This window comes from Pleuronectes platessa, chromosome 6 (assembly GCF_947347685.1).
Source record: "Pleuronectes platessa chromosome 6, fPlePla1.1, whole genome shotgun sequence".
NCBI lineage: Eukaryota > Metazoa > Chordata > Actinopteri > Pleuronectiformes > Pleuronectidae > Pleuronectes > Pleuronectes platessa.
The window spans coordinates 24,389,148-24,408,315 of NC_070631.1; the positions used below are offsets into that span (position 1 = coordinate 24,389,148).

The following is a 19,168-nucleotide window of genomic DNA, read 5'->3' on the forward strand; positions in this document are numbered from 1 at the left end:
AAATATCATCACTCAGTTCCAAATTTAACTCATCTGCCCATGCCTGCCTACGCTCCTCGGTACCCAACACAGCTCCCTTATGAAGAATTTTGTAAAAGAAGGAAACCGCCCCGCGAGTAGCCGGATCAAATTTATTCATTGTCTCAAGAGTTTCGTGCTTATTCAGGCTCTGATAGTTCGTTACATTTTTACGAATAAAGTCTCTAATTTGTAAATATCTGAAAAAGCTTGAGGTAGAAATATTATAAGCAGTTTGTAGCTGTCTAAATGTGGCAAAACATCCTTCAATATACAAATCATTTATGTTAACAATACCCTTTTGTTTCCAGTCAAAGAAAGCTGCATCTTTAATGCCTGGTATAAAAGAGTGATTATTACAAATGGGAGTGTCAGTATACATTTTTGGAGCCTTAATATAAGATTTGATCTGCTCCCATATGCGTATAGTGCCATGAATTACAAGGCTGTTACTATAGCATGACTTCTTGACTGTGGTGGGGCTATTAAGCAGAGCCAACAAGGACGACTTTTTGCAAAGCAGCCGTTCTATGCGTAGCCACGCTGGGCATGAATCTGAAATAGACGGGGGGCCCCTTCTCCACCAAGCAAGCATAGACAGATGCGTAGCCCAATAGTACATTTTAAAATTTGGTAAAGCAAAGCCACCAACATTCTTTGCTTTACATAAATGTTTTTTAGAAATTCTAACGGCTTTGTAGTTCCAGATAAATGATACAATAATGGAATCTAGTTGCTTAAAGTAAGATTGAGCAATAAAGCAAGGAATGGATTGAAAAAGATGGAGGAAACGCGGCAGTACAATCATCTTAATAGCATTAATCTTCCCTACGAGAGAAATAGGAAGAGTCTTCCAGAAATTAATTCCCTGCTTAAGCTGTTCAATTTTGCTGTTCCAGTTCTTTCGTAAGAGGTCCTCAGATTTTTTCGTAACAATAACACCAAGATATGAAAAATGCTCATAAGCCTTTTTAAAGGGAGTGGACAATAAATACGTCATATTAACCTCCTTGGACACTGGCATTAACTCACTTTTGTCCCAGTCACTGTCTACTTTACTGACTGATTATAGAGATAGCTCTTCAAACTTTCTTTACATTCATTCTCTCTCTCCTAAAGTAATAGATTGAGCTACAGTATAGATAATAATAAAATAATGTTTCAGGATATCGCTGCAACTAAGCAGCTTTCCTTGAGTAAACTGATAAAAACTTGAATTTATAGGATCCTTACCATCAAGAGGTAACTCTTAAATTCAAGAGAACAACAAGTTCATCAAACAGACACATATCAAGAGAGAGAAACACACACACACACACCCTCACACAAACACACACATACACACACACACACACACACACACACACACACACACACACAAATACTCACCGTTGACAGACTGCCACCAGGTGTTGCTTCCACTGTTGTCCATGAGGTTGATCACGTTTTCAATGCGGTGGCTGTTCCTGTGGTGGTACGGGTCGTAGCGGTGTTGGGAGCTACACTCGAAACACTTGTCTGACTCCTTTCAAAGAAGAATAAAAGAAAACATTTAATTCAGAGATTCTCAGAAATATTCAATATCCATCGGTAGTGAACTACTTTCAATTACAACATCTTGCTATAATACTTAATGAATCAATAAGCCTAGATTGAAATTGCTGCATCAATACGATCCTCCTTGATTCCATTCTGTCAGCTTGGGTCTTGTATCTTACAGTGTCATAGAGCTGTTAAGATTAGGCCTTTCAGCTGTCAAGCTGTATTGCCACCGTGTGCCAGTAGCACTTTGGGAAAAAAGCCAGAAAGAACTGGATTGTGTCTCCACTGGGTCAAAAGATTAAAAAGGAAGAGCAGTCAAAGGGAGAGAAAAGAAGGCAATGAATAAAAGAGGGGGAGGAAGAGAGGAGAGGCTTATGAGAATAAGAAAGACAGTGGGAGAGATGGAGGCAGGGGTGAAGATATATGGCAAACAACAGGCCGGTCTCTATTCTTGTGAGCCCAGTGGTGCGGCACAGATCATCGCCAAGTGTGGAGAGCCTATAATAACCCAGCTTGAGGGTGGGACACTGCTTTCTGTGGCAATAATGATGACTAGCAAAACATTCTGTATTTTCAGAGATAGTTGGTGAGATGGTGGTGCCTCACAGTTAACAAGCAGTAATCTCAAACACGATCAAAGTCCACCACAGTGATTTGTAAGCCAGGAAATGAACATGCAAGAGTGGAATGGTGAAATCAGTCGATGGGTGTGAAGGCAAAGAGCATGGGAACAATACAACAATGTGGGGACCAAGGCCAAGTGCAGGAGCTTGGATGACGGGCTGAATGAAAATAGTTCATGAGGATGATTGGTGAAAGGAAAGAAATAGGTGAGATACGTGAGTATGCAGTGAAGAGGGCTTTCAGCAGGGGTGAAGGACAAAGAATGAGATGGCCAGAGAGCGAGAGAGATGCTGAAAATGTTAAGGGGGGTATGCTTTTGAGAGGGGGCCACAGAGAGGGGAGCAGGGAGGGAGAACGAGGGAAGTGAGGGTAGGTTGGCACAGAAAAACTGTGGATTCCGGGCAGCGTTTCCTAATTAGGCTGTTGTCAGGGGTGATTAAGCAGCTAACAACAACATGGCTGAGACCTTGAAAAGAAATGCACTGCTGGAAGTGCTGGACGTATGTGGTTGTGTGTGACCACATGTGCGCACACTCCCACTTACATCTATACGTGTTAATCGGGTGTCTGTGTTTTTACATGCATGCTTGCCTTCTCTACCTGCCCTTCCCAAACCAAGCATGACACTGTCCACCCTCATCTCAGAGACGAACAAGGCATTTCTCTCTGCACAGTGCCCCATCCATCCAAACACACATCTTAGCACAGAGTAATCACAGCAGCTTTACTGTGACCACTTATAATATGCAACTATGAGATACTGTGGCTGTAGGATGTGTTGGAGCACACGCAGTGAAGGTAAAGAGCCTCTTCAAATATAACGCCACAGAGAGAAAAGGTGAGTTTGTGGTTTTGTTGGGAGAAAAAAAGGGCAGCCACAAAATCACTGGGAACCAAACTACAAACCAGAAAAGACACCTTCAGGTGCACCACACTGTAAACTGTATTGAGGGCCATTCTCGCTCATATACAGTTAATTGTATTTTTGTGTCATGACCACAGATTGTACAATCCCCATGGGTTTACAAGAGACCAAGAGGCACACCTGCACTGTTTAAACATTGCAATGTATTTCACATGACAATGACTATTACTCTGCAACTCAGTTTTAAACTAAATACTCTGCCTTTTTTTCCAAGCTTGGCAAATACAATGTCTCTCTATGAGAGCGTGTGTGAATGTGTAAGTAGGTGTGCTCTCTTTCTTGGCACCTTGGAGCACCAGCACAGTTTTGCGCAATCACTCATCACTGTTATGGAAGTTTTCTGGAAGCTGATGAAAGGAGAACTCAGGCAGCAGCTGATGTCTTATGCAAAAGGTTTTAATGTCGACTTGATGCATCACAGAGACCAGAAGCTGGAACAATATACAAACGCTAACACAATAACATGAGCAATTGTCACCCCCAAGTCTGAAGATGTCTCCCGCAGCTTCCACATATATCTCCCTCTACTTGCGTCACCCATTCTAACAGCACATGCATGTGTAGGTGTTCGCATCCTATTGGATAGTTCACTCTAAAGTATGCATTCCTGAATCACATTGTGTCCTTATGTCTTGCCACTGGAGAAATAGGCAAAAGAGTTGTCATTGGTGCTTCTCTGTCTGGAGCATCTGAGTTAGATATGAAAGTCACTAAACGTAGACACTTCAATGTACTGTTGGTTGGTCCTTTATCTATAACCTGACCTTGGGTACTGCTTGGAGAGAGAAATAAGTTTCTGTGGAACTAAACAGGCACTATTCTCCTGGACAGTTTATATTAATGTGTAATATAAACCATATAGATAATACATAGTGACATATACAGTAATGTGTGAGGATGGTCAAAAATTCCTCAACAATCACCAGATTGTTGACTCTCAGCCAACTCTCTAGCTTGTTTTCAGTCTGAGTTACCTGGTGCCAGTACTTGCCTGTTTCTGTCTATTCTCAGGATCCGGTTGCGAGCCTCATAACGTGAGCCTTCCTCCGGCTCACCTTGTGCCGAATTGTCTCCACACCAGCCAGCCACACACACACTCTAGCCAGCTGGCAAACCAGGCAGCCCACATCATCTTTCTGCATCCTGCTAAGCCAGCCCCTTTCACCTGCCGGCTCCTCTTTACAATTATTCACCTGTTACAATAAAACCCCTTACTTAGTCACACCACTGCCCTTGTCAGCATCCACTGCCTCACAAATCCAAGCCTTCACACTCGATATGTGGACAGGAGGAGTAGAGGACTGAAGCACAAACCTTCCGGCGACATAAGCTATGCATATACTGTGCTACTTATGAAATGTTGTTCAATTCCACCTCACACTGAACAAGCAAAACATCTGAGATAGAAAGCCAAAGCTTCCTATTTATGTGGTCACGATGTTTTTTGCTCAGATTTTCTACCACGACCTGACTGATCATACTTTGCGTTACATCTGCTTCTCCTGACCAGCTGCCTTTTTTTGCAAAGAAGAAGAAGATGTTTGTTTGATAACAATGCAAACAAGGGAAAAATAGCTGACTTGATAATATGTGTCAATCTGTGTGAGGAAATGTCCCAAAAAAAGGCATTGGCATATGGACAAAGGTTTTGGAAGACGTGGGCATTTTGTATATTTTTGCAGAAGGAAAGCAAAATATGTTCGAGGCTACTAATACTACTACTACTATATTGTAAAATGATCACTAGCTACACTCTGATAAAACTTTATATACCTACTATAGTGTTTTGCCATTTGGTGTGGACGCTGTGATAGAGAATGTACTGATTTTGGCGGGATCAACTTGAGACTGTTTCAACTGAGTGAGAGCCTGAGGAAAATGACTGACAAGTCAGAAAAGAGTAGTAAAAACTGAGCAGGAAAGCATTGCAATCCGACCTCACAAGGGACAAAACCACTACCTAGAAGAGCCTGTGTCTTCAAAGAATGATTGATGAAGTTCTTGACGTTTAGAGGCTGAGACACAAATGTTTGGTGTGGGCCTCTTGTGTAGGTTGCAACATACCTGCAATCTTCCGCTCCTAGATTTATGGTCCGACCGTTTGTCAACATACCCCACCGCTCACAGTGGTTGAGGGCCTCTCACCAATCAGACAATGTCAATCATGTTCACCTGAAAGTTGACACGGTAGGATATTCCTGCCCTGAGGATATGGAAGTGCAGGCAGATACATGCCTGTGAGATACATCTCACATACATATATCTCACAGGCATGTGTAACAGTACATATTGTATGTGCTGTGTGGATACAAGAGAGCTCAGTGAGATCATGTCAGGAATTAATCCTGGGAGTGTTAGGGTCCTGGTTTATTACCTCCGCTAAGTAAGTTATGATCGCTTTGCTGTTTGTCTGTCTGTCTGTTTGCAGACAAAGGGATGCAGGGGAGGAAATAGAGAGATCGAGGAGGGTGAGAGTGTGACAAAGGTGTGGCAGAGTTGTGTTTATACACCTGGGCCCTTATATTGACTGGCTGTGCAGTGTCTGAGGGCCTCGCTCATGGAAACTGGGCTAAAAACAAATGGACAGATGAACAAATGAAGATGGACGAGGGCAGATTGAGGCATGAAAATGGAGGAGTGCATGAAAGAGTGAACAAACAAACTGACATTTGACAGCAGGGGGCCATGCAGTGTGTGTGTGGGGGGGGGGGTGGGAGATGAAACGGGGAGGTTAGAGAGTGAAGGTGACGATATAGGAGAAACTTTAAAGAGGCAGCGTTTTATAATAGCAGAACTTAATGAGGAATTCAACTTTAAAAAGGAAAGAAATTATGTGCAATTTTGTGGGTCCTTACCTGCAGATGGCTAACAATGCAGTAGTGCTCAGGCCCGCCCAGGCCGCATGTGGATGTAGCAGTTAAGTTGACAGCACGTCCAATCAAAAGGTTTCCTGTCGCAGGGTAGCAGCTTCCGTCCGTGCAGCCATGAGGGCCTGATGGCAGCTCTTGTGCAACCACACTGAGAGCTGGAAGAGGAGGGACGGAGAGTGAAAATAGAGGAGAGAACATTAGTGAAGTTCTGAATCGTGTGTGAGCACACACCATGAGAACATGTCATCCTTTACAATAACCATTTCTAATGCTACGATAAATGATAAAAGAAATGTTCAGTATAGTCTCGTTAAAATTGAATGACCTGACTGCAGTTGCTCTAAATGTACTGAAAGTGTGCAGCTAAGATCAGTGCTCCTGCCTTCATCTGCTGCTGTCAGAAATACCAGGAACATGAGTCATCTGGATGTGTGTCGTGAGTTTTTTGGATTATCATGGCTCATGCTCGGCTTTCATGTATTAATACCTAATTAGCATGCATTGATTTGTTTCAGATGAATGAAGCTCAACGATCAGCTACTGGGAAGCACCTCTGTTCAGCAGCATCTCTCATCTTATCAGCCCCCTTTCTTACATATGAAACTAGAAACAGGGCCACACTTGAGCTTTTTGTGGCTGTATTTGTAATATTGGGAATTAGAGTCATTAAGTCTCTCCCCCTCCTGGGCAGTCCATGGTTCAGGGGAACAAAAGTCTGATTTGAACAGAAAATAAGCTTCAGTACAGGGCTGCTTTCAGTCTTTATGCTTTTGTTTTTACTGTCGTTAAAGGAATCAATCATCAGCCGATAAATTCATCATAATGCCTCAGATGCCCTCACACTCCATTTAATAGATAGCACCCAGCCAAGTGCAGCACAGAAAAGGCACAGGTGTAAAACACCAGTGCGTCAATCAGACCAATGTATCAATATCAGCTGCAGATTGTTGCAGTACATTTCTTATCATAGTCTGTACTATCTGTCAGCTGATAAGTAACAAGAATTTGCTTTAGAGAAATGTCTAAGATATGTTCGAGGGTCACGCTGTTAGTTTACCAAATGTATTTTTCATCTGTCAAGTGTTCTGCTTAATGCATATAATGGTCATCCAACATAACACACTTAAGAAGTTATTATCAAAATTAACCTCAATAATTATTCATTAAAATTTTAAATTTTGAATGTGTTTGGTGTCAACAAAATAATTAGATCATTATATGGTTCTGTTTACTCTAATGTTTGTATTTACCTAAACAGGTAAACTACATTCAGGTCCAGGTCTGTAGTTGTGCCATTTTATCCAAAATGATGCATGATTCTCTCTCAACACAGTGTTTACAATAGAAATATACTGTTTCCTAGAAAAGATTAGGTAGCCTGTGTTTCTCAATTGGAGGATACAAATATTAATTGATTTAAACGTTAACAGAAGTACAAAAAAAAACTTCCTGACATCCCAGAAAGTAATACTGTTAATAACATAACATCAGTGTACAAGAAACACATTAAAGGGATAGTTCACCGAAAAATAAAAATTCCCTCATTGGATTTGGCTGCAACACTGTTTACCCCTGAGACTCCTAAAGTGTTTAGTGGACTCAAACCCTTCACCTACTCCTCCATCAGCATAGTGGTGAGTAGATAATGAGGGAATTTGTCTTTTTCTGTGAACTATCCCTTTAACCGTAACTATTTTCTAGTTCTCTTCCCTGGAGCTGTCCCCCTTACCCATGTAAACACTCTCTCCGCATCACTGCTTCTGAATAACAGGCCTCATAACAGACATGTGAGAGCGAAAGAGAGAGAAAGACAGAGTGAGGGGAGGAGCGAAAATCAATGAACTAAAATATGTTGGAGCAAAACTGAAAGATGGACAAAAACTAAACGAAAAGATTTCCTTCAGTAAGACAGAAAAACGTATCATTCCTTAACATGGACCTTTCCTCACATCACATACCAACCATCAGAGTGTGTGATGTTTTAATAAACAATTAGGGGAATTGAGGTAAATGATTCAGGGAGAACGTGACAGACATTAAGAACCTGAGGCTCCATAATCAGCAGCACACAGAGTGATGGGGGGATGAGAGACGTGGAGAGAGATTTATGTGGCCCTTTCATCCCGCTCTTGTACAGGAGACAGAGCATTGACATGTTGAGGCATGATGGGAGAGAAATGGACTGTTTGAGAGGGAACCAAAAACATCCTCTAAAGGAAAAGGGGGATTCTTTTATTAAACCGGCTCTTAAACACTGGTATGTCTATAAAAACAAGACATAATTGTTTGTAATTGACTCTTCATAGAAGAAATTATCCAGTTGTTGGTGTGAGAGTTTATTTAATTTAAACATCTTTTGTTTTTCATCCACCCTCCTAATTGTATAACGGCAGCTTCAGGTCCCATTTACATTTTTTACAAACTTCTTATTTCCTGATCAAATCAAGATCACATTTGATACTCCTTAATTTAATGCACATGCTGTCTGTACACACAGTGATTGCTTGAATAATAGTTTGTGTCCTTGGCATGTTATCAGTTTTATCATTGTAAAATGAAGAATTTAACTGCACAAAAGCTGTAAGCAAAGACAACAGGATCAGCCACGCTTGTAATTGATTATCCATGCTGCGCTCTACACTGGCAGACAAGGTTGACATTAGTAGTTTTGTCTGGATGATAGTCATGTGATGTCTTTCATAAATCTTTGGTCTTGCCATGAGATGCTCAGGAAAGTGACGAAGTCTATAGAATTTGCTCAAATCATATTTTAAAAGGAGGACTCTAGACTGATATCATTCTATTTTTGGAGAGAGTGCGACTAAATTTCATAACTAGACGCACCAATGGGAATTGCAAATATGCCCCCCGTTTTTTTTGTTAAAAATCATTATTGTATAAGCTGTTACGTAAAAAACGAAGAGCGAGTAAAAAATGTTGTGTGTGTCTTCCCCAAACTCCTCAGACTGGGAGCGAGTTGGAGTCTATACACACAGACACACATACAGGCCAAGGGGCCCCACACACTGACATACAATGATCAGCGCCGCTGCTTCATGATCAGAGCAGAAGCAGCAGTTGGTTTGTACCGAGCTGGAGTTTCCTGTGTCATCCCTCCACACTCCTGCTGACCTGCACTCACTTTAACTAATAAACACCAACACTCATCACAAGTTATAAGGACTTGATCCGTACATGAAGCTTACTTAAGATTTGTTTGTTTTGCTGGAAAGTTTATGAGGCTGCATTTAAACATAATAAAAAATCTTGTGTGCTCTCAGGCAATTAGATGTGCCAGGCCCTAGTGGTCCTCAGGGGGATCTGCTCTAGAGGGAGGGGAAGGAGAGGTATTCTGAAAGAGGACGTTCCTTGTTTACTTGTTTTGTTGAGGTTGTTATTTTGTAAATTTGTCTATTTATTACCAAAACATTTATCAGTAAATCAGTTAAGTTTGCTATCACAAACACACACACACAGATGTGCATGTACAAGATGTACGTACGTAGGCAGAGTTTATGAATTATTGAATAGCCTGGCATTCATTGTAAGAAATTCTACTGATTACACTGTCAGGAGTAACACAATCTGTCTATTCTACAGCCTATTATTCTATTGGGAAATGTTGGGTTTCTCTATAAATAAAATTTTATGATCTGGCTCTTAAACTTGAACTGAACTAAATACCTTTTATTATAATTCATTTCTCATTTTGCCATGGCATTTTTTGTGTGAACAAATCTGTTAATTTGTTTAGATATGTACAAATAAAGTTATTGATATTAATAACTTATTGTATGACTGTATGAATACACAGTAAACCGGAATAACAATAAAATGAGAGGAAAAAGACACAAGTATTGTCTGTGCAGGTGTGCACATGTATAGTGCAAACTTGCACAACTCTACATAAATGGGTTGGATGGCAGACCTATGGACTGTAGATAAAAACCCATCACACCCTGACCAAACATCAAACACTAACTGAAACTCAAGGATGTAATACAGATACAAGACTGTGCATGGAGAAGAATGGCACGAAGGAATGTTCTGTATCTTATTATGGTAAACGCAAGAATGCATTTCCATAGCAAACACATTTTAGGATAAGCAGAAGTATAAAGCTGCTGTGTAGTCACCCGTCTCCTCAAACAGCCCTTTTACAGACAGACTGACTGACTCTGAGTGAGTTTCAGATAACCTCACTATACAGGTATGGCATTGCTCAACGGGTTCACTCACTGGTCAAATAACCTGCCCTACATGAGGCACCATTGGATGCATGCACAGATATATTACTGCACTTATCAAAAAACAAGTGTGTGTACTTTGTCGTTAGGTGGTGAAACAATGAACAGTCTTGTCTAGACACAATCGCAACTCTCCTGGAGAAATTAATTGAAATGTATCAGTAGTGGAGTTTGATTTACCAAAAAAAAAAAAGATTGCTATTTTGGGCAGTGGTGTTTGTGCCAAAGTAAAAAAAACCTTCACAGTGGCAATTAAAAGTTTTGAAACAAGTGTCTGCATCTGTCTGATTAAGGATACTGTGCAGAATAAACAGGATTAAAAGTAAAAACACTGAAGACCATTCCTGTTCTGTCTTTTTATCTACATTTTTTAAGTACTTGACACACAAATGTTTCATTGGCGAACATTTTTCCCCTTTTTACTTCCATTCAGTGCAGGTGAGGGTGTCAATCCAATATCGCTACCTGTAGTGAGGCAAATCACAGAGTGGCTTCATGTGGAGTTGAGCTTTGGTGAACACTGAAACCTTATGTGAACATGTGTGACCGTGCAATTATTTCTTAAGTGTCCCTCTGCCATAGCTTCTGCACTTCTTTTTACTTTTAATTTAGCTTCACTAGGGAAAGTTTATACAAAGTTACTGGAACAATGTGCACACCATTATAAAGCAATAAATGTTTCTGATTTCTTAGATACTGAAGTACAAAAACTCGGCACAACCAAATATATTTTCATGGTAAAACTGAACATGAAGTTAATTCATCAAGGATGTCACAAAAATGACAGGTCCCAACAAAAAGGTTTCCACTTTTCGTGTGGTTTTGACCACAAATTAGTTTTTGATTTAACGTTGCAATTAATTGAAGCTCTTATCTTTTGAGGAACACTCGCACTGCAATGCACTAGAGTTATCAATTCATAAAGAGTTTGAAAGGAAGAATTAACAACTTCCAGATGTGTTATGACATCATCTCCTCACATGTTGTTTGGACATGTACCTGTCAGCAGTCATAATTTACACTCAGTTTTAATTAGTGACTGAGGTGAGTTTGAAATAGAACACACATACATGGAATGTTGCTGCTACACTGCTGGCCGTCCTCAGAGGCTCTCAGTCTAATGGCTTTCTCAAATCTGTTCCACTATGCAGAAAAACATGGTGTTTGTGTTGATAAGTACGAGGCAAAGCTGTCATCGACGCTCACACTCACGTGCAAAACAGTCCCACTTTTCAAAACATCCTTGTGACATCTGAGACACAACAGTGGCATTCATCCTGCTCCCTGTGTGGGCTTTAGGAGATTTATTGTTGACCTGCCCCGACTAGCAAGGACAATGTCAGAATGTGCACTGATGTCAACATTTTCAGGTTTAAGTTTCTTTCTGCAGCTGTATCGGTAACATACTTGCATCTGCAACATACTTGCATCTGCATACAGTAAACTGTGTCCTGCACATACTGTGAGAGTGCGCTCCTGGGATATTTGGGTTTTTATTGGAGGAATGACAAAACAGCACAACAATAATGGGCGAGTAACACCAGAGAGGGTGGGTGGGATGACGCTCCTTGTTATAACTTGCAGAGTTATAGAGTTATGTAGTTATATTCAAGATATTTCACAGGACAACAAAAGGATGTATGAGACTTCCTTTAGCCTAAATGATTGGAAATTGTCCAAAACTCAGCTGCTCCACTGATAATTGTAAGATGCTCAGTCATATTACACATGTATTAGCCATGTAACACTTGTCCCTGTTTGCCTTAGGATTGATTTTCAAAGTTAATATCAACTACCTTCACGGCAATTCATGGCATGGCTACTGATTATATTATAGACCTTTCAATCTCATATCACCCTCTTGCTGAAGATCCTCCAGCAGAGGCCTTCTCTGTTCCAGAGACCACACTCATAACTAAAGGAGACAGGTCCTTGCAGTCAGGTCTCTGGAATGACCCTGAGAAAATTAGGCTGCCACAGTCAGTGCCATCTTTTAAGCTTGTCCTGATTTTATCTGGGCTTTTCATGTTATTTCTGTCCTTGCTTATTCTGAAGCGCTTTGTAACTGTGTTTTGTAAATAAAATTATAAATAAAGTTCGACATTATTATTTATTATAAAATTATATTTCTTAAAAAGTAAGAGCAACCTGTTGTGAGAGCACACAAACAGGGTTCCTGTGTTCTAAGTGTGAGGCTACGCATGAGTTGTGTCCTGAAGTGAAGCCAGTTGCTGTACAGATGTTTTTTGACACCAGCTGGTTTACCAGTGTGTGATTATAGTGTAACACGTGCCTATGAAACCTACACACCAAGGAAGAGTCACCGGTAAACACACGCTAAGGCGTCTCCCCCCTGAATGCAGCAATATGACAGGAATGTGGGGAAAGAGAGGAAGATGTTATTTATTAGAGAAAACATTCCAGGTGTCAGCACTGTGGACACAAACAATGCAAACACACCCTTTATTTCTGAGCATACACTTACCACTCTCTTTATGTATTTTATTAGGATACTTATAGTAGGACTGGGCGATATGGCCTTAAACAAAAAGCGTGATATCGTGATACACGATTTATATCTCACTATTTTTAAATCTCCTCTAAATCACTGCACAAATGTTAAATTAATACGGTGTAAATGACCTTTTTTTCAAGTCAAATGCAAATGTTGGGGCCTTCTGATCATTGAGCAGCTGTGGATCATAGAGGAAACTGTGTTTTCACTGTTTGTTTCTACTGTTCTTCAACAAGGTCAAAGACCGGCTGCATCACGTGAACGCGCCTCTCAGCTCACTATTTCACTGTGAGTGAGTGGTAGCGGCGCCCGGGGACCTGTGTGTCTGTTTGTGTGTAAATTTCAACTCGCTCCGGGCACAGACAAACACAAAAGTGTTCACTCGTTCACATTTATCATTTTTAAACTGATTTGTTCAGTTCAGAGTTCACAAAGAATATGAACAACACTGTCAATAACCGTCTCTGAACTCTCGTCAACCCGCTGGGACTCTTCATTTTCTTTTGCTCTCTCCATGTTCTCTTGTCCCTCCACTCCTGATACAAAAACACGCAGGTGCGCAGGCGAGTTTTCTGGATACATAGAGTATATTCGCTATATCACCTAAGTTCTTTGTAGCTCAAAGATGTTGAAATCTTTCCTCTGAGATTCTGCCCCTTGTTAACCTAATTTCTGCAGATTTGCCAATCTCATGTTCTACCTGTTCCAATGAGTTGAGGGGAGGCTATATTTAGAGATGAGAATATTCCGTGACAGGCGCCAGATTGTTGTACTGCAAAGTCCCTATGGCAGCCAGCAGTGATTATTACAGGTATTTTGCAGTATCTGTGTTTCGTTAAGTCCAGTAGAAAAAATTGTGGAACGATCAGACAGGGATCTGCCACAAACAGTCGTTGATGGGCCGGTCATTTCTGGTCTCTAAAGTTGAAGGGTGGCTTCAACGTGGGATCGTGGGATTTGAACACAAGCTCGTCATTACTGATGTTAACTGTTTCCACCCTCACACACACACACAAACATGAATAAAGGCTCCTTCTAGTCAATAATTAATATACTTGATTGACCCAGATTTCTGTGTATAGGCCAGTTGGGAAAAGCAAGTATAAACAGTCTCCATTTCTTTGTGTGTGGGTGGCCAGAGGAGTTATTTTTCTATTGCTTGGATAAAATCACTGTTAAGTCTCCTGAGAAACGCCAATCACATGGGTTATAGGGTGGAGTGGGCTATCACCCACTCCTACCAGTTAAACATTGTATGTGCACATACACTATGTGTGTGTGTGGCCCTATTGAAAAATGACCCTCAGTCACCAATTAACCCTGTGAGGGCCCATGCTGCCTCGGATCCAGCGCTGCCCCTGTCAGTAGCCCATCATCTAATACACATTCCACAAATACCCCAGATTCTCACTGAGCTTCCCAACGAACTGACCTAATGAACCGGGTGTAAATGACCAGGGCAGAAACGACATCAGGAGCTGCTCTGCTGAATATATATATCAACAGAGACATTACAGCATCCTCAAATCTTTCCGTTTTTCAACCGAACTTTTTCTGAGTACTGTCAACTCATTGAAAAGTTTAACTGTAAAAGAAAAATTACTTTTTTTTCATGGATGGACTCTCTCTCAGACTCTTTTCTTCACTTACTCTATTGCTCTCTCTCTCTCACACTCACTCACACACAAACACACACAAAAACACACACACGCACACACACACACACACACACATACATGCCCTTGCCATGTATTTGAATCTAGGTGAAAAATATTCTTGGACTGATGGTGTATTGGCTGTAATGACACAGTCATTCCACCGCCTGTTATTGAACAATATATTGCAAAGCTCCTGCAGCAGAGAATTTCATTAACTTTGCACTTACACTACATTTGAAAGCCATTAATGTTGCATACGTTTCAGGTCCACAGCACATAATGTCACTTTTATGAGAAATATCTTGCTGCGATGTGTCATTAAGGCCATTTTGAATTACTTTAATTACACACTTTACTCAGAGAACGTGTATTTAAAATCATCCATATTGTTGAAATGTCATTAAATGAGCCATGGAGTCTTATGTTGGCCAATCACTTATGACATAGCTATTATTATCATCATCATTCGGGGACCAGCCACCCTGTTATTTTGACGGGGTTAGGGTTTGTGTTGGAAGCATCAGCTCAATAGAGGAGAGTTAAAATCTCACTTAAGACATTCATTTCCTGTTCCGTGCAGGAAACGCAATCCAGTGCAAACACTTTTGGTTCCAGCTTAATCCTGTGATAAGCATACATGAAACAAAAATGGATTACACCTAATGATAATACACAGGGAGAGTAGAGTCACTGTGGATATCCTTTAGATGGGAGTCTGCTATTCAAAAACCTGCAACAACCCCAACGACAGGGCTGAAGGCTCAGAATGAGACGATACTGTGATCACACAAACAAGCTCAAAACCAGATTCAGTAAGAAATACCACACTTTACATACTGCTGCTGCTGCGCCACTGAGGGAGCATTTGGTTAAAAAAAAAAAAAAGTGTCCTTGAAGTGTGGTAACAGTTGGCTTGTCTTTTGGTTTCATCCTTTTTTTTAACAGGAAGACAAAGAAGCAGAAGCGGAGAAGCCGAAACAACCCACACGTATCTTTTGAATTCTTCATTTTGTCCCAAAAGAACATGTGACCACTGTCAATATTGATGCACTGCGGCTCCGATGACCTGTTTCTTAGAACTACTGATCTCTGGTAAAATGTAGCCTTGGTTTTTTCTTTAGCTTTTCTATGGATCACTGTTATCCCTGCAGTTCATTCAGTTTGCTGAACCATAGACTGTAAATGAAGATAGAACACTATCCAGAAATGAAGCTATCTATCACCGAAAAAAAACCTTTCTGCACAATAGCAAGATCCCGTCGATTCACATGCTTGACAAATCATGAGTCAGTCTCAGCTTTCTACCAGGACTTTTCATCCTACTAAACCCCCCCCCCCCCCCCCCCCCCCCCCACAAAAAAAAATTTGATATGTATTTTAACGTTTTAGTCCTTTGAAATGCCATGTCATGTCCCATCATCTAACATGGAGGAGACAGGGTTTATGACCTATACTACAGTTTGGCTTCACATTTGTGGAACTGTCGTTTCTATCCTTAGCCAGGAAGCACTGAGGTCAAAATGTTGTGAGTTGTGTTACAAAACTACATTGTTGTCTTTCAGTTCTGGTGAGTTGCATGCTCACAAACCCTTTCACAAAACACACCAAGCGCTGCTGACATGAAGTTACACAGATTGACAAGTAATGCAATGATTGTATTGGTTTGTAAACTCACCCAGCATGAGGAGACTCAGCTGCACAGTCATGATGGGCATCAGGATGTCTGGATTCATGGACAACAAGCTGTCTCTGGCTGTAACAAGCAGACAATAGCAATTTTAGAGTGAGACAAGGTGGTCAATTGTTATTTAGTAAAACACCCCGCTAACACTGTCATCATAGTGGGCAGTCCATCTTTCACACCAGAGGTAGTGTTTTTGCAGCCTTTACTCAAACTGTGCTCATATTACCCTCTATCATCACTATTCAAACAGCTAGTTGTACTTGTTTATTCCTGCTCATATTACATGGTACTGTGCATGAGCAGGACATTAAAATATTTTATTTGAATATATATACTGTATATTTCTGCTCTCTATATTATCACAGCTGCCCCTTCTGTTTCGAACTATGTCTCATTGTCTCCCCTCTTCTTTAAGTATTTAGCCTCAGTGACTGTGCCTGAATTCAACCACTCATTCACATTATCTTACTCACTATATAAAGTCTTCTATGTAGAAGAATATAAAATGAGCTCATCTGCAAAAGAAAAACTCTTTCATTCACTACTCTGATAATTTTATCTGTAGAAGTAATAACGTCATTACACAGGATTGTGACGTACAGAACCAACAATGTCTACATATGGAAATAAATATAATTATATAAAATAAGTTTTAAATGTTAATACTACTTGTATGTAAAAAAAACAGTTGAATGACCATGTTTAAATAGTAATATAGTAAAAACAGACTATTTTATATAATGAATACAGGGTATAAAAAATTCAGGGAAAGTTTCAGTGTGTACGATTTATGTGAAAAAAATCTATCGACAGAAATTCAATATAAAATAATCCTGGTGATGTTCTCACTAGTCTGTTTCATCTAAACTGTACGGATTGTTATTTTGTTTAACCTAGAAGGAACCCTTTATATTGAAATATTGAACCCTTTATATCGAAATACCGCTCCCAATTTACATTGGGAGCGGCTCTTCTCCATGGAGGCCGCCATGTTTTTTACAGCCGTCCAAACTGGACAAACTAAACACCTTTTGAGTTTGTATGACCAGTGAAGGCTACCACACACTCCTTCACGTTTGGAAGGGGAGGGTGAGATGAGGGGTATTCAGCTGCAACATGCAAACTCACCACTAGATGTCACTACATTCTACTGAACCTTTAACATTCAGACGGTACAACAAAATGGTAAATTCACTAAATAGTGGAGTGATTAGTTAGTGATTTTATGACAAAGCCTCTGAGTTCTTTTGTCTCATCGTCTTGACACCTTTGAGTTCAGTTCCTACTTGTTTGACCTCTAATCCTTCTCTGGATTTTTGACTTTTGCCCGATTATTCTGATACCTTTGCCATGTCTTGGCCTGATTTTTCTGTACTGAACTTTCGTATAAAAGACCTTGATTTTGAGCCTGATCCAGTCTCTGACTCTGCATTCAGAGTTTTATGCCTCTGACCAGAGTGATACTGCCATAAACCTCAACCTTTGGAGGGTCACAAAAGAATCACAAGGAGGTCATGGGAATGGACTTAAAATAAGTTAATATGAAATAAAAGCATTAAAATGTATAGCTTCTTATCTTAAAAAAATCTGCACAGTCCAGACACTCTAGGTAATATGTTAATTTATTTGTCTAGTTGGACAGAACAACATTAAACAGCTTCACTCAGACATGGGACCTTGACCTGGATGGAACTCAGGGGTTGTCACGGGAAAAAGTTCTTAATTCTTTATCTGCAAAACGAGATGTGGCTCTTACTTTTGGGAAAAAGAAGGTAGCTACAAAAATGTGTTTAAAAATTACTTCCAAACTTACCTCGCTGATATTTTCTGCTGACTTAATGATCTGAATGCAGGACAGGAAAAATAGAGAAATAATAATTACTTAAATTCATCACTCTTGAGACTCTCTGACAAAATGAAGCAGGGTTAACAGAAATGTCGTTGTGGTTCACCCATCTCGTCAATGATAATTTCAGATATAAATTAAGGCTCATCTCAGTGGAACGCATCTGAACGTAAAGTGGATTCAAAATAATTTGCAGTGGCAAAGTTAACAAGAGCAAAATAGTTTCATCCTTGAAGGGGAATCGCACTGGTGAAAAGGTTAAGCACCATCCATTTTCCTTGAAAATTTGGATTTGAAGTTACATGGTTTCCACAAAGAATATGAGATATCATTTATGTATTGAATTGACCATTTCAATAAATCCCTGCTTCACTAACTAAGTTTTTTAACTAAAGCCTTTTGATATATATAGAGAGGGACAAATGCAGGATGTAAAAGTGCAACAAAGCATGATCAAAGAAAAGAGGATGAGACTGATTCAAGAGTTAGAAGCGATAAAGGAGGAAGACTATCGGAGAGTGATTCGAAGATTTCCCTGGGTTCTGCTGATGAAAATACCATTCATGTTCAAGTTACGAGAAATATTTTCAATCCAAAATTACACAATGATTTTATTTTTAAGTTAAAATGTTCACCTGTTCAGACTATACATTGTACTCTGTCTAAAATACAAATATTGTTTGGGTCAAGACTGTAGGTCTATCTCCTCATCTGAAAATAGGGGGATCGAGAGAGAATGATACATTATACTTTTTACCACAACAACCCTGGTGCAAAAGGAGCCCTCAAAGTACATAGCCCATCTGAGTGCAGAAATCTGCTAAGAGCTCTGAAGCCTCATTAGTGAAGAGCTCTAGAGATGAAGTGACTGGCATATGATTTAAAACAAGAATATAACAACACTATTACCTTCCTGTGCCACACTTATTTGAAGTCTAAAAACTCAGAAACATGATTTGAAAAATTCCATTGCTAAGGAAGTGGAAAAAACACTTGCTGCACTGTTTAACAGCTGCCCCGATGTTACATTTGAACAGCTACATAGTTAAAAGTTCACAGTTTAGCCAGAGGCAACCTACAGCAGCGGGGACAGCACAAGGTCGCATTATGATCAAGAATTTGACGCTACAGTGGATAAGTCCGGAAAACACAAGAGACTTCACCTGCTGATACAGAAATAAGTAACACACAGATGAAAATGTAACAGTCTGTGTATAATGTTCATTATAAATCCATTCT

The 19,168-nt window shown here is 40.1% G+C and overlaps 1 protein-coding gene across 7 annotated transcripts in view; it reads right to left on the reverse strand.

Moving 5' to 3' along the window:
• lamb2l (laminin, beta 2-like) overlaps window positions 1–19,168 on the reverse strand; it is a 55,713-nt gene that overhangs the window by 25,550 nt on the left and 10,995 nt on the right. For 5 of the 7 annotated variants that reach the window (XM_053425106.1, XM_053425108.1, XM_053425111.1 and 2 more), the window contains 4 exons: window positions 17,897–17,926; window positions 16,075–16,152; window positions 5,965–6,134; window positions 1,408–1,543 (listed from right to left, as the gene is read on the reverse strand). In XM_053425106.1, the coding sequence (XP_053281081.1) occupies window positions 1,408–1,543; window positions 5,965–6,134; window positions 16,075–16,132 (364 nt within the window). In that variant the 5' untranslated portion in view covers window positions 16,133–16,152; window positions 17,897–17,926. The remainder of the gene's footprint in view (window positions 1–1,407; window positions 1,544–5,964; window positions 6,135–16,074; window positions 16,153–17,896; window positions 17,927–19,168) is intronic. The other 2 variants (XM_053425109.1, XM_053425105.1) reach the window with 1 other exon arrangement.